This window comes from Jatropha curcas, chromosome 5 (assembly GCF_041381405.1).
Source record: "Jatropha curcas cultivar XTBG-Jc1 chromosome 5, XTBG_Jcur_1.0, whole genome shotgun sequence".
NCBI lineage: Eukaryota > Viridiplantae > Streptophyta > Magnoliopsida > Malpighiales > Euphorbiaceae > Jatropha > Jatropha curcas.
The window spans coordinates 26,959,602-26,984,628 of record NC_143155.1 but is presented as its reverse complement, the minus strand read 5'-3'; the positions used below and the strand labels follow the sequence as shown (position 1 = coordinate 26,984,628).

The window sequence follows — 25,027 nt, the reverse complement described above, 5'->3', positions numbered from 1 at the left end:
ACTAAAGGGGTTTGAATTGATTATAATTCTCCAGGTTTAGGAGATTATCCCACCTTATTCGGCTTTTTCCTATAATAATTTAAGTTAATACATAAGCATTTTTCTCTTCAACTAAAAAAAACCTTGACTCGATTCATTTAACTCCTCAAATTAGATTAACGAAATACTTACTGAATAGTTAACAAATATAAAATTATTATTTAATATTTTCATATAAAAATGTTAAAATCCTAAAAATTGTTGTTCCATAAGTATATAGTATTTCTAAAATTTTTAACTTTGGAGAAGTGATAATTATCCTGTAAAATTTGAAATAGAACAAAATTTTTTGTAAAAAGTATAAGAGTAAATTTATATATTTCGGCATAGGCTTTTGATTATAGAAGTGACAGTGCTGAAATAATCATTTTCATAATCTGAATCAACCTAGTATCCTCTGCGTTTTGAATGCATTTAAACACGGCAGTCCAACGACATTAAGCAGAAACGGCCAAGTTTAGAAGGAACAACTGTTTTCAAACGACCGGCCCTCCTTGTGCAAATTTGAAACGATTAACCGCGGAAATAATACGCAGATAGTTTGCTAGTCGTAAAAGAGAGATCAGTCCTGGCGGTTCAATGCCAACATTTATTAGCTGGCTTGAGGCGCTAGAAGCAAGAGAATATTGGGCTTAACCCGGCCCAATCAGTAGCCTCTTTCGTCGAAAATTGAAAAATATACACTGGACCAAAAACTACAATTGAAAAATCAACCATCGATTTTCACTAAAAAGAGAAAACAAAAATAAATTAAAGATTACGAACTGCAACTTATCCTGCTCGAAGAAAGAATCGTACAGGTAATTCTACTTTTTTATTTCTTTGTTTTCTAATTGTTTTCGTTATAAATATTATAGATCTTCAAATCCTGTCTCCAAATCTGGCATCTTGAAAACATTCTGTGTTGGTGATGGATATTTTGGGTTCATAATTTCTCTTAAACACTGCACTTTCAGTTTGGTTTAGAAGATTTTTGTAGATGGCAAGGATCAAACCACAAGCTCTTCTGCAACAGAGCAAAAAGAAGAAGGGACCGAGCCGAATAAGTGCCATTACTATTCTGCTATGCGGCTTGATTATTCTATTGTCTGTTTTTTTCTTGTATTCTACGTACAGACATTGGTCCCTAAGGTTCATGCACATCATGATTTGCTTGTATTTTGATTATACTCTCTGTTTACTTCGCTTATAATATTGCTCATTTGTTTCATTCTATTTTAGGTCAAGAATCCAGGCTGAGAGTGGCAAATCATCAGATTTTGGGGTACATCTCTTTTGTTATTATCATTATTATTTCTGTTAATTCAAGGAAGATTTGTAGTTAATTTATCATATATTGAATTTACGTCTTGGTGTTTTATCATTTGATCATTTCTAAAAGCTCAATGTTCCTTTTGTTGGTTTCAATTCCTCTTGCTTTAATATATTCAATTTTTCTGTCCTGTAGGTTGAGGTCGATCATGCATATGTAGAATCAAAGAAATCCAATATCCCTGGATATGCTGTATGTCTTTTTCCCCCCTCCACTTTGTAGCTTATGTTACTCTGTTTCCTATGATATGCATTTTGCCAGGGTGAGCATTGCTGTTGATAATCAGTTTGATATGGTTAGCGTTTGGGTAATAAATCTTGGGAGCTTTCATCAAAGTGACAAAGTGGGGTCTGGTGCTGTTGTATAGTATACTAGGGGCATGTTTGGTTCACTTTAAAAATGGAATGAGAATGGGAATGGACGTATGGATCGTAGAATTCTTGTGTCAATTTTATTTTGATTTTTAACATAACATTCATAATTTTGATTTTATTACTAGATTTTAAATACATCAAAAGGCTTCATTACAGTGGAACTCTTCAAGGATGGTTCTTTTGAAGTTGTTGACAAGTTTGTTGACTTATGGTGAGTACTTACTTGAATAACCACTTTTTTCGATCTTAAGTTCCTAGTTTCATATGTGGTTCATGTTGCTAATGTCCTCTCATGATCTCTAAAGCTGCTGCCATCAGACAATGCAAAATTTTCAAAGTTCTCTTATTGGTGCTGTTCATGTTAATCGCAAACTTGTGCATCTTAGTTGAGACACCAAACTTCTTTTCTATTAACAAAAATCTTATGTAGTGGGTTAAACTGCAAGGTACATTGTAGAACTGGGTAACCATAAGTCTTATTTGGGATAAGCCCAAAATGGTGGATTCTAAGCAAGGATTTTTCTCACTTATCTAACATGTGTTAAACCATATGTAGATGCCTATGGCTTTATGAATTGGTTTATTCATTATGAGCACTTGTATCAAACATATTATGGCTAGTCTTGTTTCTTCCCCATGTTGTCTCTTCGGCGTGTCCATTTTATCAATTTGATTAGCACTCTTTTAATGGGAGCACTGATAATGAATATGCCGTTACTTTGCAGAATTGATGAATGAGTTTTTCTTTTTCTTTTTTTCCCTTCTTTTTAATATATTATGTTCTTCCCGGGTGGGTGGAGAGTTTGCAGGGTCAATATAGAACAGCTAGGAGTTGTAAACTATGGGAAAAACTATGTAGGACACTGCAGAAGGGTATTCTTGAATTGCAGTGTTGTTTCGCTACTTATACAGAGTGCTTCATAAAGCATCAAATGTCTTATGCAATTGCGATTGAAAGGTTTAGATCTGTAAAATATACTAGGATCAATTTAACTTTTGATCAAGGTTCAAAGAACATGGTTTATATATGGACTGAATCATCTACAAGAAGTATTGGTAGTAGAATGTACTTGCAATAGCTTTTATATGGCAATTCTTCACAACTTGCTTTTTGAGTAGCTACCTCACAAAAAACATCTCGCAACATTGCTTGTTCAACTGTTGCTCATCCTGTTGGATTAAAAGTCCCAATGTAATTTGTTTTGCAGTGAAAAGGGGCACTTCAATGGGATGCGATTTCGTCATGTAATAAAGCATTATGTGATTCAGGCAGCTGATAGTGATAGTCTTGGCGCTGCAGAAGATTGGACATTGAAGGGGAAACATAACAGTCAACTTGATACAAGGTTAGTTCTCAGAATCATATTTTTATTCTCCTCCATTCTTCTACCATTCTATGAGAGTGTTCAGTGTTTGCACGTTCTAAGTTTTAATTATATTTTGGCATTCAATCAGTTTGAAACATGAGGCATTCATGCTTGGAACTTCCAAGGCAAAACATGATGATAAAAGATTTGAGCTTTACATTACAACTGCACCTATCCCAGATCTAACTGAAAAGGTTATAGTTTTTGGACGCGTCGTTAAGGGAGAGGATGTTGTTCAGGTGAAACTTCATTTTTCTTTCTAGTTGTTATGCTGCATGTGGAGATTTGACCTAAAATTCGTATACAGCAATGTCCAAATGCAGTAACCAGTATTTTGAACACACTGCTATATGCCATTTGTTCTTGTAATACCTTTATGATAGGTTGCTGTCCTTGTCCAAGTTGGGATAAGTTTGCTTGTGAAAATGAAATCATATCCTTACTAGTTTATGCTAATGACTTGTATTTCTTGTTGTTGCTGATTAATTTATACTCTCGAACAGGAAATTGAAGAGGTGGATACAGATGAATATTATCAGCCTAAAGCTCATATAAGGATTATTGACATAACTTTGAAACAGGAAATCTGAACTCTGTCCTGCTGATTCAAACCTTTCCACATTGCTCTATTCCTCAATTTCACCTAACATTTTACTTGTTATGACACATTTGCGGACTCTGTGCACTGTAAGGCATTACTCTCAGGGATCTGCACAGTAGGGTTCAAGCTATATTTTAAATTAGATGTGTAATGATTGATATCAATTCTGTTTTGGTGTTCTTTCTTCAGGCTGGATCATAAGATAGGGCTAGTTTTGGTAAAGTTGTAATAGAATGTAATCCAATGTAATCAATTGCATTTATAGTAGTGTAACAAATATAGTCCTTACTCAAGTATTGAGACGAGAGAGTATTTTGCTGATGGTCTATCTTTCCATTGTTTCTGATTCATGAGCTTTTTTTTCTTTTTTCTTTTTTCTTTTTTTTTTCAAATTTGCTGCATAAATAAGAACAATGATAGTGAAATCATTACAATTATAGCAAATTGTGAAACGCAAACTTGTGTCGTTCACATCGTTCACTGCCAAAAGAACATATAAACAAATGAATATCTTTTAAATTTCAAAAACATTGTAAATTGGAACTCTCCATGGCTACACGTAACGTAACCAGAAATGGCTTGTAGTCTTCTATCTGCAGCTAGTCCTTTCAAGCAAGTCCTCAAGCTCATGGCTTATTTGAATATTATCTTCCTCCAACCTCTTACGCATGTCAGGAGCCAATCTGTCAGCAGCTATATACGTCTGTAGAAGCAAACTATAAGCATTGGAATCGAGACAATTAATATGCTTCAAGATCTTGCAAAACTTCTCCGCACCATCAATATCTTTCTCTTCACAAAAATAACTAAAAAATGCACTCACTGTTTCCGCTTTTGGTTTCCACTGATACTCCTCAGTTTCAGAAAAAGCTACTTTCATATGCTCCAAAGCCAAGTCCAGCTCATTAATCTTCAAGAAGAAAACCATGAACATCTCTCGCACCTTGAAGAAAGGTCCTTTAGCTCTCTTAAGCGCTCCATCAAAGATCAATTCAGCTTCTTCATACATGTCCTGCTCTAAATATGCTTTTATAGCTGTATTTGCTAATCTCATATCATAACTGGAGCAGCTGGATTCCCACTCCTTGAACAATTTGGCTATACCATCGACATCTTTTAGTTTTGCAAGTGCCTGAAGCATCACCAGATAACTCGTATTGGTGACTGTTGTGAAACTTTTCTTCAAGGAATTCCACACTCGATTAACCTCGTTCAGGTTTTGAGTACCAGAATATATGCTAATCAGAAAATGGTAAGCCTCACGATTGCGAATTCCCATTTTCAACTCTAACTTTTTAAGAGCTGATTCAGCTTTCTCAAAAAGTCCTGCCTTGAGATAGATTGTGGCCACATTACTGTAAGTATTCCATTTGCAATTATCTTCACCATCTTTTTCGATCTCAGCTAGAACTCTTTCTACTCCTTCAAAATCATTCAAACATCCATAGCTCTGCATCCATATATTATAAGAAAAAGAGCAAGGATGGATGTTTCTCCGCTTCATATCATGTACTAAGGCAGGCACCTTCTCAGGCTGGCCTAATCTCATATATAATGACATTAGATTGTTAAAAGGTAAAGAAGTTGAGAGAAGATTCATTGCATCCAATTTTTCAAAAAGATCCAATGCTTTGTCAGGCATAAGTCCCTTTGTATAACAGTTCAAAAGAGCTCCATAAGTAGATCGAGTTTTTGCATTTGGTGAGAGGCTACTGAAGTAACTTTCAGCTGCAGATACCCCTTTGGTTTTGGCTATAAGATCTAATTTAATCGCATACTCTGCTCTTGAAAAGTTCATTTTTCTCTTCTCCATCCACTCCATTATCTGCATCACAGTGAACATAACAGATAGCTTATAGAACCTAAAAGGAAGTTTATTTGTAGAGGAAATACTAATTTTTAGAGAACAAACGAGCGTTAAGGAGCAATACAGTTTAATAACAGACCTCAAGGGCATGATCGAACCTCTGATACTTGCGGAGCTCTTTGATGCATCGAGTGAGCTCGGCCTTCCTTATAGTGTTTCCTTCCATTACATATTCATTTAACGTCATTGACACGCTCCCACCCTTCGCTCCTAGAGCCGACAACCTCGGGTACAGCCTTACTGGTTTATCTAATGAACCCACCGCTGAAGGAACCGCCTCCGCCACAGCCTCGGCCGCCGTGCACAGCTTTCTCGCTAACCATGACGCTTTCGACAGCAAACGGCTAGGATCCTTCGCCATCATACAATTCAGGTTCGGTCTTCTCGCAATCACTTGAACGATAGGGTTTGCTTTGGGTTTTTTATTTTCTCCCTCTCGTAGTCTTTGCAACAGCGGTAATATTATTTGGTTAGATTAAAACGATGTCGTTAAATACAGAGCACCGTTTTGCTTAATGGCCGTTAAGTTTTAGTTGTCTACTCCAGGTGAACGACAGAAAGTGCAGCCACATGAAGCGAGGATGAAAATGAAGCCAGTGGTGCTCCTTCGTCCTCTCTCCATATCTTCTTCATCTCCTTCATGCCTTCACTTTCCATCCAAAACAGTTCACCATTGCCCAATCTTTCGAGTCTCGTGCTCCTCTCCTCGGTCAGAGCTGGTTAGTTCCTCTCGATTTTTTCTTCAATTAATAGCTTAATCAATCAATTTCAAAACCTATCTTTGGACTCTAATTTCCTTTAACAGTAGCAAAAATTTTACAGGTAAAAGCCAAAGATACAGGCACAAGATCTGAATACGAGCCAGGACTATTGGATGATCTGTTCCTCACTCTGTTTCGAAACAAAATGGTCAAGGTGAGTACGTAGATAATTGCATCAGTATTTATAAAATTTTGATTCATTTTTCAGGATCCGTTAAAGTTTTGTGTGATTATTATTGATTTTAAGGACAATAACAGGAAGTTGGATGGGATTCTGATAAACCTGGATATGACGGATTAATTCAAGTAGCCAATCGCCTCATGTTAACAGGGAGAACCAACGCTGAAACCAGAGAAGCAGCAGTATGTTTTTATTATTATTATTATTATTATTATTTATAAATAATTTAATATCTATATTATAAGCCTTATGTTTTGAGACTGTTATTATTTGGCCTAGAGCAGGTTCGAATATTAAGATCCCTGTTTCCTCCACTTATATTAGATCTATACAAATTGCTCATATCTCCTTTAGGAGGAGGAAAAGCAGCTGCCTTGATGGTTGGTGAGTAGATTTTTCATTTAAAGTATGTTTCTTTTCTGTTAAAATCGTTTGATTAATGATTATATACTAAGATTTTGTAATTAAGCTCAATGTTTGGTGTTCCTGAACCACTTGGATTACATGTTTATACAGCGAGAGTTACTGTACTCACCTGTCAGTGGCTTATGGGTAAATGCACAGTAAATTCTATAGATCTTCCTGATGGAACCTCATTTGAAAGTGGGGTAATTATTTGTACTTATCCTAAAATTTTCTTTCTTATGAATCAATATTTTGTCTTTTCATTCATGAATCATCAAGATTGTTGGTATTGCATGAAGGTTTTTGTAGAAAGATGCAAATATTTAGAAGAAAGCAAATGTGTAGGGATATGTGTCAATACATGTAAACTTCCAACACAGGTAAATTAATTATCCACTTCACGTTCAAATTTCTTTTGTTAACAATTTTTTTTTCAACTTTTTGTCATTTGATTATGTAGACCTTCTTCAATGATTACATGGGAGTCCCCTTACTGATGGAGCCAAACTTCACAGATTATAGTTGTCAGGTATTCTATCGACCATTTCCTAGTTTTAACAGAAGAAAGCTGGTCTGTCTGGATAGTAAGTCAGGATATCCAATCCCTATTCTTCGCTTGGATATAATATTCTACTGATTGAAAATTAAAATGATAGCTTCTTAAGCTCTAGCTAGACCTTGAGTAGTTCTGACCTTTATTGTGGCAGTTTAAATTTGGGGTTCCTCCTCCAAAGCCTGAAGATGATAGCACACTCAAGGAGCCTTGCCTTGAAGCATGTCCTATTGCAAGTCGAAGAAAGCAAGTGGCCCAAAACGTTGACATAGGACAGTGCCCCAAAGCGTAATTGCTCAGAAATTATATATATATATATATATATATATGAGCTAATCAACTACACCGTAACACAATAGAGATTGATTCTATATGAGCTAATAATAAGCTACACAATAAGTATAGCTAAACAATATTGTGCCATCCTGTCCTTACTCCACTCGGACTCGTATAAATCTACCAGCCATCCCCTCAGGCATCATTTGGAAAAACTTGGTGCAAAAGTTAAATTTAATTCTATTGAAAAATTGAATTGAATTTTTCTAAAAGTATTATTTAAAGCACCATATAATTAATAATAAATTTATTTTTTTATATTATTTATTAATTGTATATATTTAAATATAACCAGTAATATTAGAGCTTTACAGACTGAGATATAAGTTATAATCATACATAATTTGACTTCAAGTTCACTCTAATTTAAATATAATTCTTGCAGCAATGAACTCAAATGGCATCTATTACTTAAAAATTATTTATTGTCTATGAACCATAACATTTCCAAACAAAGCTGAAAACTGATAAAATAGAATTCCTTAAAAGAGAATTCTGGTACCATTTTTCCTTTGCGAAGGAGCTGGTGGGGACTGAAACCATAGCGTCGAATCACGGATAGTTACGTTATACATATCTATAATTCACCACGTCAAAAGTGGGATACAATAACAATTAAAAATTCTACCACTATCAGACTTATAAAATATTAGATTCAAATAATGACTTAGAAAATTTTACAACAAAATTCACTGGAGTTATTGTATGGCTCATTTGCTAAGAAATTTACTAACTAAAAATCTAAGTCTCCCTGTTATGTACCATTGCCAGAGGAAATAAGTCATCTTGAAGACTATTAAGTAGATGTAACTCTCTATGAACTAAAATATAAATTCTCACATAGTTAGTAACTAAACAACAAGCGCATCAAGGAACTCATTAAGCACAAATAATCATACAGAGAGTTCAAGTCTCGTCCTAGAAGATAAGAAGTTCTCATCCATGTGAGTGTGGCATCAGTGGTCCCAACCAGATGGCCTCCGCCTTTCTCTGCCCCTATCTCTGGAACTGCAAAAAAAAAAAGCAATGAATAATCTGGCCAGCGTCAAAACTGAATCCTAGCAGAAAAATAAGTAAAGAGAAAAAAAAAAAAAAAAAAAAGAAACACCAGTTGATCTGAGAGACATTACCTTTGCGTGTTTTGAATAGGATTCCCAATGGAGTTTTGATTGATTGCCTGAGTTCTATTCGCATCTCCGCTAATTGAACCACCAGAGACAAAACCAGGTAGGCTGCTGGTTGTCTGAGTTCTATTAATGTCTCCACCAATTGAACCACCAGAGACAAATCCAGGCAATGCCGATCTCTTGTTGGCATAATTATTCGAACTTTGAGAGTTTGATGAAGCTACAACAAAATTACTCTTGAATTGAGTCATCGCCCCTGTCCTTACTGAATTACCAGTATTAGGTCGACTTGGCGCAACATTAGAAGTAGTGCTATTGGATTCAGGATTATAGCCAATGCCCAGACCATAATCCACACCACGCACGCCTCGACCACCTGCACTCCTCCCTTTACCCTTTTTCCCACCTGCACATATAAAATGTTCATGGGAGGTTTAATACACTAAGCAAGACTTAGCTTAAGAAAAACATTCTTCATATGACACGTTAACAACTTAACATGCTCTGCCACCAAGCATTTTCTATCCCCTGATGGAACCTCGATGTGAGATTGCAAGAGAGATTTCAGTTTACTTTTTTTTTTTTTTCTTTTCCCAAGGAAAATAAAGGTCCTGGATAAATATTTTCAGAAAAGGGTAATTACAAGACACGCAGACACCAAGAACCTTATAAGCAAAAAATTGCAAGCACATCATATATTGCTAACCAGCAGCCATGTTAAATGCAAAATTGAGAAAAGCATACCTCCTTTTCTTGCATCACGTTTGGACCTGAATCTCCCATCCTATTGATTTAAATGGTAAACATCACTCAATATTCTTAGGTACATTATAAGAAACAAGATATAACAGAGGAAAAGTATGAAATGGTGCCATCCAACATTTTGAAATTAAATAGTGATAACACCGAATAAACCAGAATAGAAAAAACAGGATCTCAATTAAAACAAGGATGCAATAGAAAATTCCTTAACATCAAGGGTTCCAGCTCTATAAATCTATCAATCAATGAGATTCCTATTTTGGATATTCTAAGCTGCTGAAATTGTTCACCTAAGACTTGTGCAGTATCCTAAAGGACAATTTATTTTTTAGGAGCCAGTTAAATTTTGTATCTTACGCAGCTTGTGAATAGGCCTTGTTAAAGCAAGTTGCACCAAGAGAATCAAGAAAACCTATCAAATACTAAAAAGATCTAGTTAAATATATTTTCCTAAGGCAACTAGGTGTCCCAGTGAGGTGTGGAGCACGAAGGAGGGTTTTAATATCCCTTCCTACTCTTTCGATATTAAGTAGAGTACTTTCCAACTACCTCATATTTGCAGGAAATATAAGAAAAAATAGCATCATTGTCATTGTAAAGCATTATATTAATGAATGGCAACTGTTACCATCATTTAATGAAACAAAATTAAGCATTGCATCAACTGAAATAAGGTTTGAAATACCTCTGCCAGGGGTCATAAGATGAAAACAAAGCTCTAATGCATCTGAACATATGCAGATGACATTAACAAGCATAAAAAGAAAAAATATCATGCAAAAGTTTACCTTCATAGCAAGATCCATAAGTTCCACAGAGACATTCTGACCAGCAGCAATCAGACTGTTAACCAATTCACCAGCAAAGCGTGCTTCTTTCTGAGTAATAATGGTATATGCAATCCCATCTTTGTCACCAGCACGACCAGTCCTACCAATACGATGCACATGCATGTCCATCTCTCTTGCAATATCAAAGTTCACAACGGACTTTATCGATTTGATGTCAAGTCCACGAGCAGCAACATCAGTTGCAATAAGAACATGATAGACACCTGATTTAAATTTTTGCAAAGTCTCCATCCGAGAAGCCTGATCTTTGTCACCATGGAGAGCTGCAACTTTAAACCCCTTCTGAGCCAGTTGCGATTCAATCTCATCCACAGTAGCCTTTTTAGATGCAAAAACTAGAACGTCACCATCATCAATCATCCCTGGCAGCTTTTCAAGAAGCCAAGGTAACTTTTCTGCATCAGAAGGAATTACTTGAACAACTTGAGTAATATCTTCATTGGCCATTCCCACATCTCCAACCGTAACTCTTACAGGATCTGTGAGAATCTCCCTAGCTAATTTTTCAACCTTCCTGGGCATCGTAGCTGAAAACAGTAAAGTCTGGCGCTCTGGCCGAATCTGACCAACAATTGATCTTATTTGTGGCTCAAACCCTAGGTCAAACATTCTATCAGCCTCGTCAAGTACCAGGTAAGTTGCCTTCAACATATTCAGAGCCTTCATTTTCAACATGTCTATTAATCTCCCTGGAGTAGCAACAACAATGTCGCATCCTGCCTTAAGTTCTTTGAACTGATCAAGCTTCGACATCCCACCATAGACAGCAGAGACACGTATCCCATGTGATTTAGCAAATTTCTTTGCTTCCAAATATATTTGGTGGGCCAATTCTCTAGTGGGCGCACAGATGACCCCAATTGGACCTTCTTCTTTCTGAAGTTCAGGCTGATCCATAATATGTACAATCATGGGAAGCACAAAAGCAGCAGTCTTACCAGAACCAGTTTTTGCTATCCCGATTATGTCTCTCCCAGAAAGCACAATTGGCAAGGCTTGGCACTGAATTGCTGTGGGCTTTTCATAAGCTTGTTTCGCAATAGCATTCATCAGTTGTGTTGAAAAACCACAGTCCTCAAATGTCTTAATTGGCCTGGGTACATCGAAACCTGAAACACGAATAGCTAAACTTTTGCGATATTCAGCAACATCCTCCTCACTCATCCCTGGATGAATTTGAACATCAAATTCACAATTTTAGAGTTATATAACCAGGCAAAACAAAATCACGCTTGCTAGTAACAAACCACAAATAACAAGGAAACAAACATTTTTAAGTTAATTAAAACCTCACCTGATATAGAAGGCTTCTCTTCGTAAAAATCCTTATTGAACGGTTCATACTCAATCGAGCTATGATCCAAAGCTGGAATGGGCTCAATCTTCTTCTTATCAACAACCACAGGATTATCATCGGAGTCATACTCCAACATCCCCGCATCCACAGCTTTTGCAGCAGCGTAAACCTCCTCATCCGAATCATAGCCTGCATGTAGCGCATCGGCCGCCAACGTCAAGCCTAAATCCTTCTTCGCCTTCAAAAAGCTCTCCATAGGATCATCATCTTCGTCATCCCTGTATTTCTCCGTCTTCTCCTTCGGTTTAGGCGGCGGGGCTGCCCTCATCTCCTCATGTATCCCCTCCATAAACGCGTCCAGAGGGTCAATTTCGTCATCTGCAGCTCCATTATCTTTACTATTATCAGCTGAGGTGTCCTTGGCGTTATCATTTTCTTCATAATCGATATTGTCGAGGTCAGTATCTTCATAGTTGTCGTGGCCATGGCGTGAAGAAGGAGGGACATAGAGCCGTTGCGGAGCTTGAGACCGCTCGAAATTGTAAGTCGTTTGGCGGTTTATCCCAAATCCTTCAAATCCGAATTTTCGCTTTGACATGTTTTCCGGTTCTAATATGATTATTAAAGTGAAGACGAGGAAAAAAACCCTAGATTGGCATGTGAAGGAGTAGGGCGAGATCGATATATTAAACCCTAACTGAAGGTTGAGGTACCGTTTTAGTTTGGGTTTTTTAGAGCTTCAAGGATCAGAACTTGAATCCTGTGCTATGGCCTATGGGGAGGAAATTGCGGCGCGCTGGTTCATGAGTCACTGAGTTGCAACCGAGACGGAGGAGGTAATGAATTAATGACGGATACTGTAGTCTGTAAGATTATTTTCTGTTGCCCGACCCAGAAATTTGGGCCTTCTCCGGGTCGGTTTGAATCGAAGATAGGCTCATGGCTCAGCTGTAAAAGACGTAGCTAAATGTGAAACCGGGCCTGGGCCTTAGCCTACCGGACGTGACTAATTTATTGAATATTTTCCATCAGAAGCCGAAAGCCCAACAGGGAGGAGTGAGCATTGGCAAGTTGGGCATAAACTACTCCAATTTTTTATTTTGATTTAGATCAAAAACATTTTTCGTCACTTTTTTTTCTTTTTGAAGGTATTTTTCATCACATTTTATCATACACCATTTGATTTACAAGTGAATTTTATAAATATATATATATATATATATATATATATATATATATTATCCTATCAATATAAATTGTTCTCCATATTCATTGTAAGATAAGAAAAATCTCACATAAATATCTATATATAAAGGAATTTTATGACAAGTTATTGTAAAATTTTGGTTTTATTTTATTAACATTCTACAGTTTTATCATACATTTTTTTTCATTTCAACTATGATAAAACTGTCCATGGTAGATGCTCATGAACCCCTTCTGTTCTTTTTATTTTACTGAATTTTATATGAATATTATTTAGTTTATATGTTAACTGAAAATACAAAGACTGCCACAAAATATTTTAAAATTTCAGCGATATTGTAATTGAAATATTAGTATCTAAAAATCATATATAATGATAATAATTCCAAAACCAAACCAATAGTTAAATCACTTGCACTTCCTTTGATATAAAGATTTTGTAGATTTAACAGATAAACATTGCAATAATTGGAAATCATGTTCTATGATTATTTTGTGCAGACAGAGAGTTTCCGTCCGTTGATTTCTGCGCTCAGATTGAGAGGAACGACTACAAAGCTGTATGTTTTATCCTGGCTTGTATAGAATAAACGATTAATATAAACTCGATACCACCGGAAGATATTTTATATATATATATATATAGTGGGAAACTGCAGGAGGAAGTGTTTGGTACGCGCAGAGTTAGGTGTTAGGTGACCGGATCACACCCATGATGATTCTTATGGCGCCTCCCAGACGACATTATACCAATGGGAGAACACGAGTGGGGGCAATCAAGTGGGACACAAAATCTGAAATCATGATTCATGATACCAATCACAAAACACCGTTTATGCTATTGGTCATTTGTAATTTTGGTTGAACTTACTATTTTACACCTCTAATATTTGATAAATTTACTAATTCATCCTTAATTTAGTCTAATTAAATCATCTAGTCATTTATTGTCAATTTGATTGATCTTTTTTTACATGTGTGAGGAGTGAGAGATTTTAAATTCGAATCATCTAAAAGAGTTTTCACTAATTTAATAAATTAAAGTAAAATTTACCCTTTATTGTAGATTTCCAAAATAAATCATTTAGCCATTTAAAAAGAATGTCAATTTTTTTTATACACATGAGGCCCATGACTAAAAATATGTGTGATACATAACGAGAGATAACATTACCATTTAAATAAGGACTGCATAATTAGAGTCATAAGCATTATATTTAATTTCACAAGCATTGATTGTTTTATACACCATTTTATAAATTTGTTTAAAATGAAATATAAAGTGAATTTTAAACATTAAAGTTGAGTATTATATCTACCAATACTCAGTTTGATATTTAAATGTTTTCGTTGGTAAAATAATTTTATGAATGGTTATTGTTATTTTTTACATCTGCAATCGCATTATCTAATGATGCTTAATTCTGATGGAACATGAGATAAAAATTCTTGAACAACGATGAAGTGACTGACTTTACCAACGGAATTCCGAGAGCTAGTGTGTAGGTTAAAAAGTGAAAAGCACAAGTTATAATTTTATTGACTCTGTTGATAGCATGATCAAATCAAAGAACACAACTTCACCGTTGATTGGGCTGACAACTAAAAAGTAAAAACGTACAAGTAACAAAAACATCTTCCTACTTTTCTTAACCATTATTCACCTTAGTTAGCGTGATTTAAGTATAAAGTCCTCATAAAACTAAAAGATAACTAAACTTTCATGATTGATTGTCAATGTCGTTACGAAAACCACATTTAATTAATTGGATTAGTGCCTAATCACTAGGTTAAAAATTGTGCGAGTATATTTAATACATATTTAATTTAATGGAAAAAATTAATAATTAATGGATAAAATTGATATGAAGACAGCGACGAGTGCGGAGGGCGCCACGTACATGAATTTCGGTGTCCCAGATTTGCGGTAGGTGTCCATTCATCCCTTGTCAATTATCACGTGTACAGTTTACTCAAAATATGTATTGTATCCCAATTCATACGTATCTTGCCAACATATTACGCATCACACCCTAAAACGTCTTTATCAATTGATTCGGATACCCGCAATTGGGGATTTGATATTCTGGATATCGATGGCAATCCAAAATGCCACATCACAGCTTCCATGTAATTATTTGCAAAAATAAATGTTTAGATACTACATTTGTGTAACTTCTAATTCTAATTATATATTTAAATTATTTTATTAATTAGCATTTATATTTGTAATTTTTTATTATATTAAATGATTACTAAATTGAAAGTGTTCTATTAAACCAATAATTCAACATAAAAAAAAAAAGAAGAAAAGAACTCGATTGAGGTCAATTTAAAGTTTCAAGTCTTGAATAATTTCATTAAGTCAATTTTTGATAACAACCACCAACCTAAAATTAAATAGTAATCCAAATGGCATTCTTGAAATATGCTATAATTAATTGATTTAGAATATTCTTATTTTTGCTTGGCCCCAAATTGAACCATTATCAATAATATTTTAAGTGATACATATGAAACATGCTAGTTATCATTTGTAGTATGCGGAAAGCAAACTTTTTTTTTTTCTTTTTTAAATAAAAGGAGAAAAGCAAAACACGATTACATCAAACTTATTTATAACACACATGGGATGGTTATATCGATATTCATAGTATTTGAGTAATTATTTATTTATAGAGCTTTTATTTGGGAAAGAAATGAAGAAAATTAATTATTTATTTGGTATATGAATCAATTCATATATTAAATTAATTTAATAAAAATATTTGACATAATCGAGGTATTGAATATAATTTATTAAAAGTAATAAATTAATGATATTTTTTTAATGGCAATTAATTAGTGATTTGATGAATGTGTAATTTTTTAGGGATGAAAATTGCATTTACATGTTGTGAACCATTCCATCATGAAGTGAAACTCTATGAATTTGTTAATTTATTAACATAATTTGTTATTTTAATTGAAAATTTGACCGTTAATTATTATTTTTTCACTTTTCTCCTTTTTTTTTTTCTTTTATCTCACCTTGTCTTCTTAAAATAGAGATAGAAGTTAGCAAATATTGTACTAAAATTAAATTCGTAGCATATAATAAATATAAAAGATGTTTAATTTATTAGTTACTTCTAATTTTGAATTAAAATGTACATTCTATTTTATAGTTCAATTTAAAAATAAATAATTGGATATTTTATAAAATAACTTAAAATACTCTTAAGCAGTTTAAATATGTGGTTAACAAGTAGTTAAAAATAACTTAATTTATCACAATTACTAAAAAAAATTATATTAAATAAATACGAAGCATAAGTGGAGTATGTCAAAACGAAATTATTTATCTATAATTTTTGGTTTATTTTAATTAGATTTTTTAACTTATAAGTCAAATCAAATATTGTTATACCATAAATTTTTACTTAAAATACATTTAACCAACAAATTAAAGAAAAATACTTAATTAATATATGAATATTAGCGTGGATGTATGTTAAGAAAAAAGAGTCAATTGACCCCTATTTTTTTATAAATTTTCTTAAATATCTATGGATATTTTTCAAATTGACCACTCATAAATTAAAATTAAACCTTTTTCATAATATTTTATTTTTATATTGATCCTGAAATTTTTTTTTTTTCTAAATCCGCAAGTAACTTTCTCCCTTTTCTCTTTCACTTTATTTTTTTAACAAACCAAAATGTTTAAGCGACGTCGTTTGCATTTGCATCCCGAATTTAGCTGTGACAGTCAACGGAATAAACCAGAAGTGCACTGTAGAGAATCTACTCAGTTCACGCTCAACTGAGCAAATTAGTCCACTTTCTTACCGTTAATTTGCGCTTTACCGTTAACGGCGCACGTTAGACATTAATAAAAGCCAGCGCCCATTCCTGCTTTTCACAATCACACCAGCCATCGGATCATAAAAGCAAAAACAGAAATAAAACAAAACAAAAAGAAAAGCAAAAAAATATTTCCAATACAAAGACCTAAGAAACGCCAAAAGCTTCTTCAATACTAATGATAGAACAAAACCAACGATATCTCTACCAGCAGTCATAAAAACAAGTCTCTCTGTTTCTCCTCTTTCTTAGTAAGCTCCAGTTCTGCGAGTTAAATTCTTTAACTTAACTCTGTAATGGAGGTTTTGGCACTGAGTTATCAGCTCCGAGTTGCGGTTTATATGTTGATTTCTCCACTGTTGGATCCTCCTTCATTTACTTTAATAAACAAGTCCTGTTTGTAGTGCTTCGCTTTTGCTTTGGATTCTTATGCTCACTTTAGACTGTGATCTCGACGTTGATTCGCTGAAATCTCGCAGATCTAACGTGTAATTTTATAATAATCAACGGCATCGGTGATGTCGGTGCTTGCAGCAGCGAATACCACTGGTAATTTTAGTTTTTATTGCCTTGTCATTTCTCTTTGCTTTTTTCTCTTTCTTTGTTAAATCTATTCTTTATGCTTTTCTCGGTGGTAGTTGAACTCGAGTTACTATTTATCAAAGCTGCTTTTTGGTAGCTGAGGAAGTTTGGGATGGAAATTGGAATTATAGTTTTATCGTCTTTGGTCTTTTAATTTCAGAAGCGCTAAAATGGAGATTTTAGGTTGAGTTGAGTCTTTGTTAGTTTTTGTTGCTTAATCATTCAATTATTGAGAAATTACGACTCTATTGGCTAATGTGATAAGTGGTTTTCTTGAGATGGGTTTTTTCCTCGTGTGGTTTATCTGGCAAAACAAAAGAAAAGCTAAAGAAAATTTGGCCGTTGAGGTAATGAGTTTTCCCTTACCAATGTCATCAACCTAAGTCGTGGGAAAATTTTGAGAACTTCAAAATGCTAACTGCATAACCTGTGGGGCAATAAATTGATTGATCAGTAGGTATTGCAGTGGTCTTAATTGTAGGTCAGTAAGAGATGTAGACATATATGCACATATATTCAAATGCCTTTTGCATGACTTTCAGGAGCCAATTGAATTCAAAGCCATCCAAAAATGATTTATTTATTTATTACAGTTTATATTCTGTTTCTTTACTTCTGGAGGGAACAGTTCATACTTTCGTTTGTTTGATTTTTTGCTTTTGTTAGATTGAGACTTTGTTCTGAATATGGTGTGCAGAAGTACCAAGAAAAGTCTGCAGTCTGTTGCTGCAGCTTTTGGTTGTTGCATGTTATGTAATTCCCACCACCGATGCCGATTTGGTTGATAATCAATTTTTCAAAGAATGGATAGTACCTCCAAGTGGAGCGCCTTTGCCTGCACCAGCTATTCCAGATCTTCCCCTCCCAGCCAACTTGCCACTGTTTCATAGACCACCAAGAAAACATTTAGCGCCAGTTCTTGCACCATCAATTGTGGTAGCACATGCCAAACCTCCTAATTATGATCCACTAATAGCTTTCAGTCATCCCCCTACCAGTTCGCGTTTGTCGAAACCATCAATGAAGAAAAATCCATTACTGCCTCCTGGTGTTGGATTGATAGATGTTGCACCAACACAATCCAGCGCTGGTGCAAATGCTACTGGTTTAGCTCAGCCGCCATTATCTCCTTATGTCTCTGGTGAGACAATTAAAAATTTTACAATTTCTATTTTTATACTTTCATGTTTCATTTGCAAAGTATTTTACTGTCAAAAATAAAGTGTAAATATCTATTAATGCTTCCTACTCAAACTACTAAGTACCAACCAAGCAAACTGAATTTTTATACTTTCATATTTCATTTGCAAAGTATTTTATTGTCAAAGATAAAGTGTCAATATCTATTAATGCTTCCTACTCAAACTACCAAGTACCAACAAAGGAAACTGAATTTTCTGCTTTTCTTAAAAACAAATTCACACACACTAAGCAAACCCGTCATTGTGCACTTACCTTAGATATTGACATTAGAATTGGTTTCTTATTTTGCTAGATTGTTGCAAGCCTGACATGGTTTTGAAACGAGGGACTCATGGTTGCCATTGTGTGTATCCCATAAAGCTTGATCTTCTCCTTTTGAATGTCTCTCAAAACCCTAATTGGAGCAAATTTCTGCAAGAATTAGCTTCTCAGCTTGATTTGCTCGTTTCTCAAATTGAGCTGATCAACTTTTATGTACTTAGCTTATCAAGATTAAATATCTCAATGGACATTACTCCTCATACGGGAATCAGCTTCTCCGCCAGTGATGTGTTATTAATAAACTCTTCACTGGCATTGCACAAGGTTCATTTCGACTCAAGTCTTGTGGGTGATTACAGACTTCTCAATTTTACCTGGTTTGAACCCCCAGCACCTTCGCAAGGTAAATTTTTATAATGACCTTCTTTGAAATAAGGAAGTTTTTTTCAATCAGATATGGTTTTTGCTGTGTTTGGATTTTTTTTGGAATAGGTGAGCTTTCATTAATTATATATTATCATTGAAATTTTATGGATCCATGTTAATCATCTGTGTTTTGTCAGTCTATCTCTGCCTATGTGCATGTGGCTTTTTTTCTTTTTCTTCTTTTCGCAATGACTAAATGATGGTCACTTCACACCCATTACTGCTTAAATTATGTCTTTTTCTTATCATTTAAATTACTTTTTCCATTACTAGTTGTCTGTGAAATGTGAAAGGGCCTAGTTGGATGACTGTATCATTTTAGGATTTGTATGTGGTGAATATGCTTAAGAGAGAGATGGTTGCCAACCGAGTGAATAATGGTGGAGGCCAACTAATTCAGTAGACAACAACACACTTAAGTCTCTGCTATCTTTCAAGGCATTTTGTCAATTTTTTTGTTATCACCAAGTTGCTGGGGGCCAACTGATTCAGTGAACAACAGCACCTAAATTGTCTGCAAAGAACATCTTCTAGTCTTTCTTGATGAGACATTGAGCCTTGCTGTTTTAATAATGACAGTCATAATAGTAATAACATCATGAGAAAGGCGTAACCCTAATGGTAAAATGTATGAATAAATACAATTAAGAAAGAACAATAGAAGTCCAACTATATTTGAGTTAGTTTTAAGATTTCAATAAAAAGAAGAAGAAAGAGAGTTTCAGATCAATATTAGTATTCTGTTTAATATTTTTTATTATCATTAATTCTGTTGACAACTTTTGTAGTTTTACTAAATTATTATCTTTGTTCGGGTATATACAGTGGTGGATCCACAGTTTAAAAAGAGTGGTCAATTGACCCCTCTTTTTTTTTTTTTTTTTGGATTTTTTTTAATATATATGTGTATATTTCTCTAAATTAATTCATAAAGTTCATTTTATTTATGTTTTTGACCCTCTTTTTTCAAAAAATTATATATTGACCCTGGAAAAAAATTGCTAGATTCGCTACTGGGTATTATATATGTATATTTTTTTGAATAAAAGATTTATAGTTGTGAATATTGTATAGATGGTTCTCTTGTTTGTATGTTGAAGTAACTTTGCATCTCATAAACAGCTCCTACTATTGCTCCATCACCTTTGCAAGCACCAGCACATCAATCTGTGAGTTCCACATCAGTTGGTGCTTCGAACAGCGGCAAACATACAAATTTAATTGTTATACTTGCTATTGGTGCTGGCATTCTGATCATTGCTATAATATCTATGCTTATAATTTGCTCATGCGCATTTCATGGACGGAAGCCTAAAGGAGGATCTCCTAAAGCAACTGGTATGTATCTTACTAGGTCCAACATTTTTATGCTGTTTCTCTCTGATTAATTGTATCAAGAAACTTAATCTGATGAATGTCAGCTTAAGATAACACCTTTGGAGCTTGCAGTTGTGGACATATTGTAGATGGTATTGAGAGAAACATCAATCAAATTATCATTGCTGGTGTGGCTATCCCTCTCTAATTAAAAGAGTGTGCTTGCTTGGATTTCTACATTCTTCTTGTTTATTTTTTGAAACTTGAATATCAAAGTTATTTTGGTGACATATAACTTCATGGTTGCTGGCCCTCTTGAGACGCTTAAATGATTGAGGAAAAGACATTGATGTTGATAAAAGGAGGATGCTTGAACCACCAATGTGGAATCCAAAATAAATTTATTTAGCTGTTTTCACAGTTGTGCCAAGCATATTTGTCTTACTTTTTATATGCTTGAGCAAAACTAAAGCTTGTCATTGCATCTTACGAATGTAAATATTTGTTGGTGTTAGATGTCAGTTTATTGTTGCAAAAACTTTTAATTGGTCATTTCTTCTTACATTTAATCTTTTTATTTGTTATCCACAGTGAAGCCAAGGACTGTAGAAGCAGTTCCAGCTGGAGGATCTCTTCCACATCCTACCAGTACACGGTTTCTAGCCTATGAAGAACTTAAAGAAGCAACCAACAACTTTGAACCTGCAAGCATACTTGGAGAGGGTGGGTTTGGTAGAGTTTTCAAGGGTGTCTTAAGTGATGGTACTGCTGTAGCAATTAAAAGGCTTACTAGTGGAGGGCAGCAAGGGGATAAAGAATTTCTAGTTGAGGTTGAGATGCTTAGCAGATTGCATCACCGTAATCTCGTCAAACTTGTGGGCTACTATACCAGTCGCGACTCTTCACAAAATCTACTGTGTTATGAACTTGTTCCAAATGGAAGCTTGGAGGCCTGGCTGCATGGTAATATGAAAGAATCTTAAAACAAAGATCCTCTTAGCATCTAGGAGGATCTAGAGGATTGTTATTTCCTTTCAATTTGAGCATCTTTCTATGAGAAATGCTTCACTAAAGAAAAACTAAAGTATCACCTATTTTACACTGATTCTATATCTTCGTCCAAGGTTCCTCAATTAACACAATACTTGGAGGCCTGGCTGCATGGTCATATGAATAAGTCTTAAAATAAAGATCCTCCTGGCATCTAGGAGGATCTAGGAGTTGTTATTTCCTTTTAATTTTAGCAACTTTCTATGAAGAATATTTCACTGAAGAAAAACTAAATGTTACCTATTTTTCATTGATTCCACACATTTGTCCAGGGTTCCTCAATTAACAGAATAAACTTGGTGTGAGACTAAATACTTGTATCCAGTGACTACACCTGGGATCTTATATTTTCTGAACCTTTTTTTTCCCCCAATTTTGGGCTTTGGATATGCACCCTGGAATGTGAAGAAACTGGAGAATATTCTTTTCTATTAGTTCGACTTTCTTTAGTAGTGTTCATTTGAATACTAGTCGGCATTTTACACTTGTCACTGAATAGTAGTCGGCATTGTACACTTGTCACCGAGTTAACGCAACATAGGATATTTGATTCTGTGTCTGTGGTTCACAATATTGATGCTGTTTTTATTTTTGCCTCAGGTCCTCTTGGTGTAAATTGTCCTTTGGATTGGGACACTAGAATGAAGATTGCACTTGATGCTGCAAGGGGACTTGCATACCTGCATGAGGACTCACAACCCTGTGTTATCCACAGAGATTTCAAGGCATCCAATATATTGCTTGAGAACAATTTCAATGCTAAAGTTGCTGATTTTGGATTAGCCAAACAGGCACCTGAAGGCAGAGCAAACTACCTTTCCACTCGTGTGATGGGCACATTTGGGTGAGTGTCAGTCCCTCTTTTTCTTAATCTTTTTATTTTATTTTTGGATCATTGAGAGAGACATTGATGTTTAGGTATGTGGCACCTGAGTATGCTATGACGGGACATCTACTAGTAAAAAGTGACGTTTACAGCTATGGAGTTGTCCTCCTTGAGTTGCTGACAGGAAGGAAACCTGTAGATATGTCACAACCATCTGGGCAGGAAAATCTGGTCACTTGGGTTAGTAAGCCTAATCTGGTTACATATTGTTCCTTTGTAATGATTGAAAAATATTTCTTTATCATATATATAAATATAAAATTGGGCTAGTTGAGACAATTGGTTGCATTTCCAGGCCAGGCCGATCCTTAGAGACAAAGATAGGCTAGAAGAGCTTGCTGATACAAGGCTTGGGGGAAAATATCCAAAAGAAGATTTTGTACGCGTTTGCACCATTGCAGCAGCTTGTGTTGCTCCGGAGGCAAACCAACGACCGACAATGGGTGAAGTGGTTCAGTCACTTAAAATGGTACAGCGTGTCACAGAATATCAGGATTCTATGTCAGCTTCTAACACCCGGCCGAACATGAGACAGTCGTCTACTACCTTCGAGTCCGATGGAACATCCTCAATATTTTCCTCGGGTCCTTACTCAGGTCTAAGTGCCTTTGATAATGACAACATCTCTCGAACGGCAGTTTTCTCGGAAGATCTTCATGAAGGACGATGAATGCCTTCTTTTGATTTGAAAAGCATTCTTTTGATCGACCAATATACGATTTGTGGATAAATTTGAAGATGGCAAGATGCTGATAGGAATTCTTTTGAGGAAATGGCATAGATTTCGCAGTTGTGATTGGTGGAGTTGGTGGGTTTTTTTGGGTTGTGCCTTGCGGGATGTCACTGCAAAATTTTCCCAAAGGCAGTGGTTACCTACATGGTTGACGAAATTTTGTATATAGTACTTTCTAGAGCTTTGTCTTACTGGATTATTTTTCAATGGTCTTTGCTTAAATCTTCTTTTCTTTCGTCCCATATTTTTCACATCCAAGCGATGGTATTTTCAATGCCTTTCTGTCATTTTTCTCATTTCTTCGAGTTTATAAGTTCCCATTTTTAATAATTTCTGATATCATTACGATTTAGCTATCAAACATCCAATAGAAGTATCCATTTGGCTCGTCAAAATGATTATCAAAATATTATTTGAGAGTTTAGCATTTAAGTACCTTCTTGACATTGGAAAAGTATAATTTCATAATTATTCTTAAAAAAAAAAAAAAAAAAAATCATGTTATACATTTGTTAATTGTCTTGTTGAATTAAAAATTGAATCGCTGCTTTAGTCAAAATAAAGTATATTAAACATTTTATTTGATCAAATAAATTGGTGATCTAATCATTAATTTAATCCTGAATTTTATAGGTAATTCAGACAAGCACATCTTAAAGTGAGAGTTTCAAATCGTATCAAGAGAGGTATTTAATATTTTCAATTTGGCTGCTGTCATTGATTTCAAGGATTGTTAATTTGTACTTGTGTGTTTTTCTTTTGCAGGAGAAAGATCCATTCTTTAGAAGAATGGTGCTTATGGATTAGCCCATTTTAGCGTCCCTGAAGTTAAACCACTCATGCGCAGTTCTATCATTTTGCATACCCTATAAACAGCGAGGGAGAGAGAAAGTGATGTAAAACCTCCTACATATTAGTGTACAAAAATGGAAACAATTCCCCCTAAAAATAGAAACCAAATTGGACGGTAACTAGCTAACCATTCCTTTAATTATAAAATCCAAACCCAACCCCCAGTACTTTCATCATCTCCTTCCTCCCCTCCAATAAAGAGAGTTGGCATATTTATAAACTTAAACAAAAAAACAAATAAAAAATAAAATGGAGATTAACAAATCCATTGTTCTTGTCATCTCTCTCTTGTGTCTTCTTTCATTTTCCGGGGAGGCTATTCGCGACGTCTCTGCCTATGCCGAGTATGTATTTCTCCCCCAGAAAGAAAAACTGGCACCAGCCAAACCGCCAACTCAGCATCATTCACATCACATTGCTCCTTCCCAATCTGCAAATGGCGCTAAAGCTCCCGGATCTGGACCCGTCGAGCTTTATGTTAACATGGAAACACTCCAAGCCCGAATCTGGCAATGGTGGCCTTAAACGGCGCGGAACGTGTCGTATTGAGTTTACGCTTCTCGAAGGAGGGAAATGAGCGAGTCATTCTGAGAAATGCATTACTGGGCTTGTGTGCGTATAGAATTGTGGTTTTTTCAAGCACCTTATCTTTCTGGATTATTTTTTTTGTTTATTAATTTAATAATATTTTCATTCTGGACTCTGTATCTTTGTATTTTTAGTCCGAGAAATTAAAATTAATATTACATTCCCATGATGAGACTCCATTTCTCTTCGTTGAGAGGTTGTCAATTCCTGCCACAATTCTTCATTTAAGACCGAGTATTTGAAT

The 25,027-nt window shown here is 35.0% G+C and overlaps 5 protein-coding genes across 9 annotated transcripts; 3 read left to right on the top strand and 2 right to left on the bottom strand.

Annotated features, from left to right (window-relative positions):
• The first annotated feature begins 684 nt into the window (after positions 1 to 684).
• On the top strand, positions 685 to 4,014 carry LOC105642637 (Cyclophilin-like peptidyl-prolyl cis-trans isomerase family protein). Its single transcript, XM_012227533.4, has 8 exons — positions 685 to 839; positions 996 to 1,170; positions 1,261 to 1,303; positions 1,487 to 1,543; positions 1,851 to 1,936; positions 2,934 to 3,071; positions 3,181 to 3,331; positions 3,596 to 4,014. The coding sequence occupies exons 2-8, from the start codon at positions 1,019 to 1,021 to the stop codon at positions 3,680 to 3,682; spliced, it is 714 nt and encodes a 237-aa protein (XP_012082923.1). The 5' UTR covers positions 685 to 839; positions 996 to 1,018; the 3' UTR covers positions 3,683 to 4,014.
• An 84-nt stretch (positions 4,015 to 4,098) lies between these two features.
• Positions 4,099 to 5,924, bottom strand: LOC105642636 (Tetratricopeptide repeat (TPR)-like superfamily protein). Of its 2 annotated transcripts, XM_012227532.4 has the most exons (3): positions 5,640 to 5,924; positions 4,517 to 5,518; positions 4,099 to 4,396 (listed from the first exon to the last, which is right to left on the bottom strand). In XM_012227532.4, the coding sequence occupies exons 1-3, from the start codon at positions 5,922 to 5,924 to the stop codon at positions 4,283 to 4,285; spliced, it is 1,401 nt and encodes a 466-aa protein (XP_012082922.1). In that variant the 3' UTR covers positions 4,099 to 4,282. The 2 variants fall into 2 exon arrangements, with proteins under 2 accessions (XP_012082922.1, XP_012082920.1); XM_012227530.4 differs by having other exon boundaries at positions 4,099 to 5,518.
• Positions 5,925 to 6,141: 217 nt separating this feature from the next.
• Positions 6,142 to 8,059, top strand: LOC105642635 (beta-carotene isomerase D27). 3 transcript variants are annotated; one of them, XM_012227528.3, is made up of 8 exons: positions 6,142 to 6,279; positions 6,383 to 6,475; positions 6,580 to 6,684; positions 6,787 to 6,886; positions 7,019 to 7,110; positions 7,207 to 7,287; positions 7,368 to 7,436; positions 7,615 to 8,059. In XM_012227528.3, exons 1-8 carry the CDS (start codon positions 6,142 to 6,144, stop codon positions 7,750 to 7,752), a joined length of 816 nt encoding a protein of 271 aa, XP_012082918.1. In that variant the 3' UTR covers positions 7,753 to 8,059. The 3 variants fall into 3 exon arrangements, with proteins under 3 accessions (XP_012082918.1, XP_020538415.1, XP_012082919.1); XM_020682756.3 differs by having other exon boundaries at positions 7,368 to 7,491; positions 7,615 to 7,818; XM_012227529.4 differs by having other exon boundaries at positions 6,146 to 6,279; positions 6,366 to 6,475.
• A 376-nt stretch (positions 8,060 to 8,435) lies between these two features.
• Positions 8,436 to 12,681, bottom strand: LOC105642634 (P-loop containing nucleoside triphosphate hydrolases superfamily protein). Of its 2 annotated transcripts, XM_012227527.4 has the most exons (5): positions 11,831 to 12,678; positions 10,474 to 11,702; positions 9,668 to 9,707; positions 8,927 to 9,329; positions 8,436 to 8,804 (listed from the first exon to the last, which is right to left on the bottom strand). In XM_012227527.4, the coding sequence occupies exons 1-5, from the start codon at positions 12,429 to 12,431 to the stop codon at positions 8,753 to 8,755; spliced, it is 2,325 nt and encodes a 774-aa protein (XP_012082917.1). In that variant the 5' UTR covers positions 12,432 to 12,678; the 3' UTR covers positions 8,436 to 8,752. The 2 variants fall into 2 exon arrangements, with proteins under 2 accessions (XP_012082917.1, XP_089577225.1); XM_089721099.1 differs by lacking the exons at positions 8,436 to 8,804; positions 9,668 to 9,707 and having other exon boundaries at positions 9,036 to 9,329; positions 11,831 to 12,681.
• Positions 12,682 to 16,953: 4,272 nt separating this feature from the next.
• LOC105642633 (Protein kinase superfamily protein) lies at positions 16,954 to 23,585 on the top strand. The gene is made up of 8 exons (XM_089721515.1): positions 16,954 to 17,434; positions 18,165 to 18,608; positions 18,963 to 19,334; positions 20,480 to 20,695; positions 21,266 to 21,637; positions 22,325 to 22,568; positions 22,643 to 22,790; positions 22,906 to 23,585. Exons 1-8 carry the CDS (start codon positions 17,404 to 17,406, stop codon positions 23,278 to 23,280), a joined length of 2,202 nt encoding a protein of 733 aa, XP_089577641.1. The 5' UTR covers positions 16,954 to 17,403; the 3' UTR covers positions 23,281 to 23,585.
• Positions 23,586 to 25,027: the final 1,442 nt, after the last annotated feature.

Bases quoted from the DNA above. Each gene is read 5' to 3' on its own strand.
- LOC105642637 (XM_012227533.4), top strand. From the start codon at position 1,019: ATGGCAAGGATCAAACCACAAGCTCTTCTGCAACAGAGCAAAAAGAAG. The intron at 1,171-1,260 runs GTTCATGCACAT...ATTCTATTTTAG, and splicing joins TACAGACATTGGTCCCTAAG to GTCAAGAATCCAGGCTGAGA. The intron at 1,937-2,933 runs GTGAGTACTTAC...TTTGTTTTGCAG, and splicing joins GACAAGTTTGTTGACTTATG to TGAAAAGGGGCACTTCAATG.
- LOC105642636 (XM_012227530.4), bottom strand. From the start codon at position 5,924: ATGATGGCGAAGGATCCTAGCCGTTTGCTGTCGAAAGCGTCATGGTTA. The intron at 5,519-5,639 runs GTCTGTTATTAA...ACTGTGATGCAG, and splicing joins GGTTCGATCATGCCCTTGAG to ATAATGGAGTGGATGGAGAA.
- LOC105642633 (XM_089721515.1), top strand. From the start codon at position 17,404: ATGTCGGTGCTTGCAGCAGCGAATACCACTG. The intron at 22,569-22,642 runs GTGAGTGTCAGT...ATTGATGTTTAG, and splicing joins CGTGTGATGGGCACATTTGG to GTATGTGGCACCTGAGTATG. The intron at 22,791-22,905 runs GTTAGTAAGCCT...TTGCATTTCCAG, and splicing joins AGGAAAATCTGGTCACTTGG to GCCAGGCCGATCCTTAGAGA.
- LOC105642634 (XM_012227527.4), bottom strand. From the start codon at position 12,431: ATGTCAAAGCGAAAATTCGGATTTGAAGGATTTGGGATAAACCGCCAA. The intron at 9,330-9,667 runs GTATGCTTTTCT...TTATATGTGCAG, and splicing joins ACGTGATGCAAGAAAAGGAG to GTGGGAAAAAGGGTAAAGGG. The intron at 8,805-8,926 runs GTAATGTCTCTC...TTTTTTTTGCAG, and splicing joins CCTATTCAAAACACGCAAAG to TTCCAGAGATAGGGGCAGAG.
- LOC105642635 (XM_012227528.3), top strand. From the start codon at position 6,142: ATGAAAATGAAGCCAGTGGTGCTCCTTCGTCCTCTCTCCATATCTTCT. The intron at 6,280-6,382 runs GTTAGTTCCTCT...AAAATTTTACAG, and splicing joins CCTCTCCTCGGTCAGAGCTG to GTAAAAGCCAAAGATACAGG. The intron at 7,111-7,206 runs GTAATTATTTGT...TATTGCATGAAG, and splicing joins GAACCTCATTTGAAAGTGGG to GTTTTTGTAGAAAGATGCAA.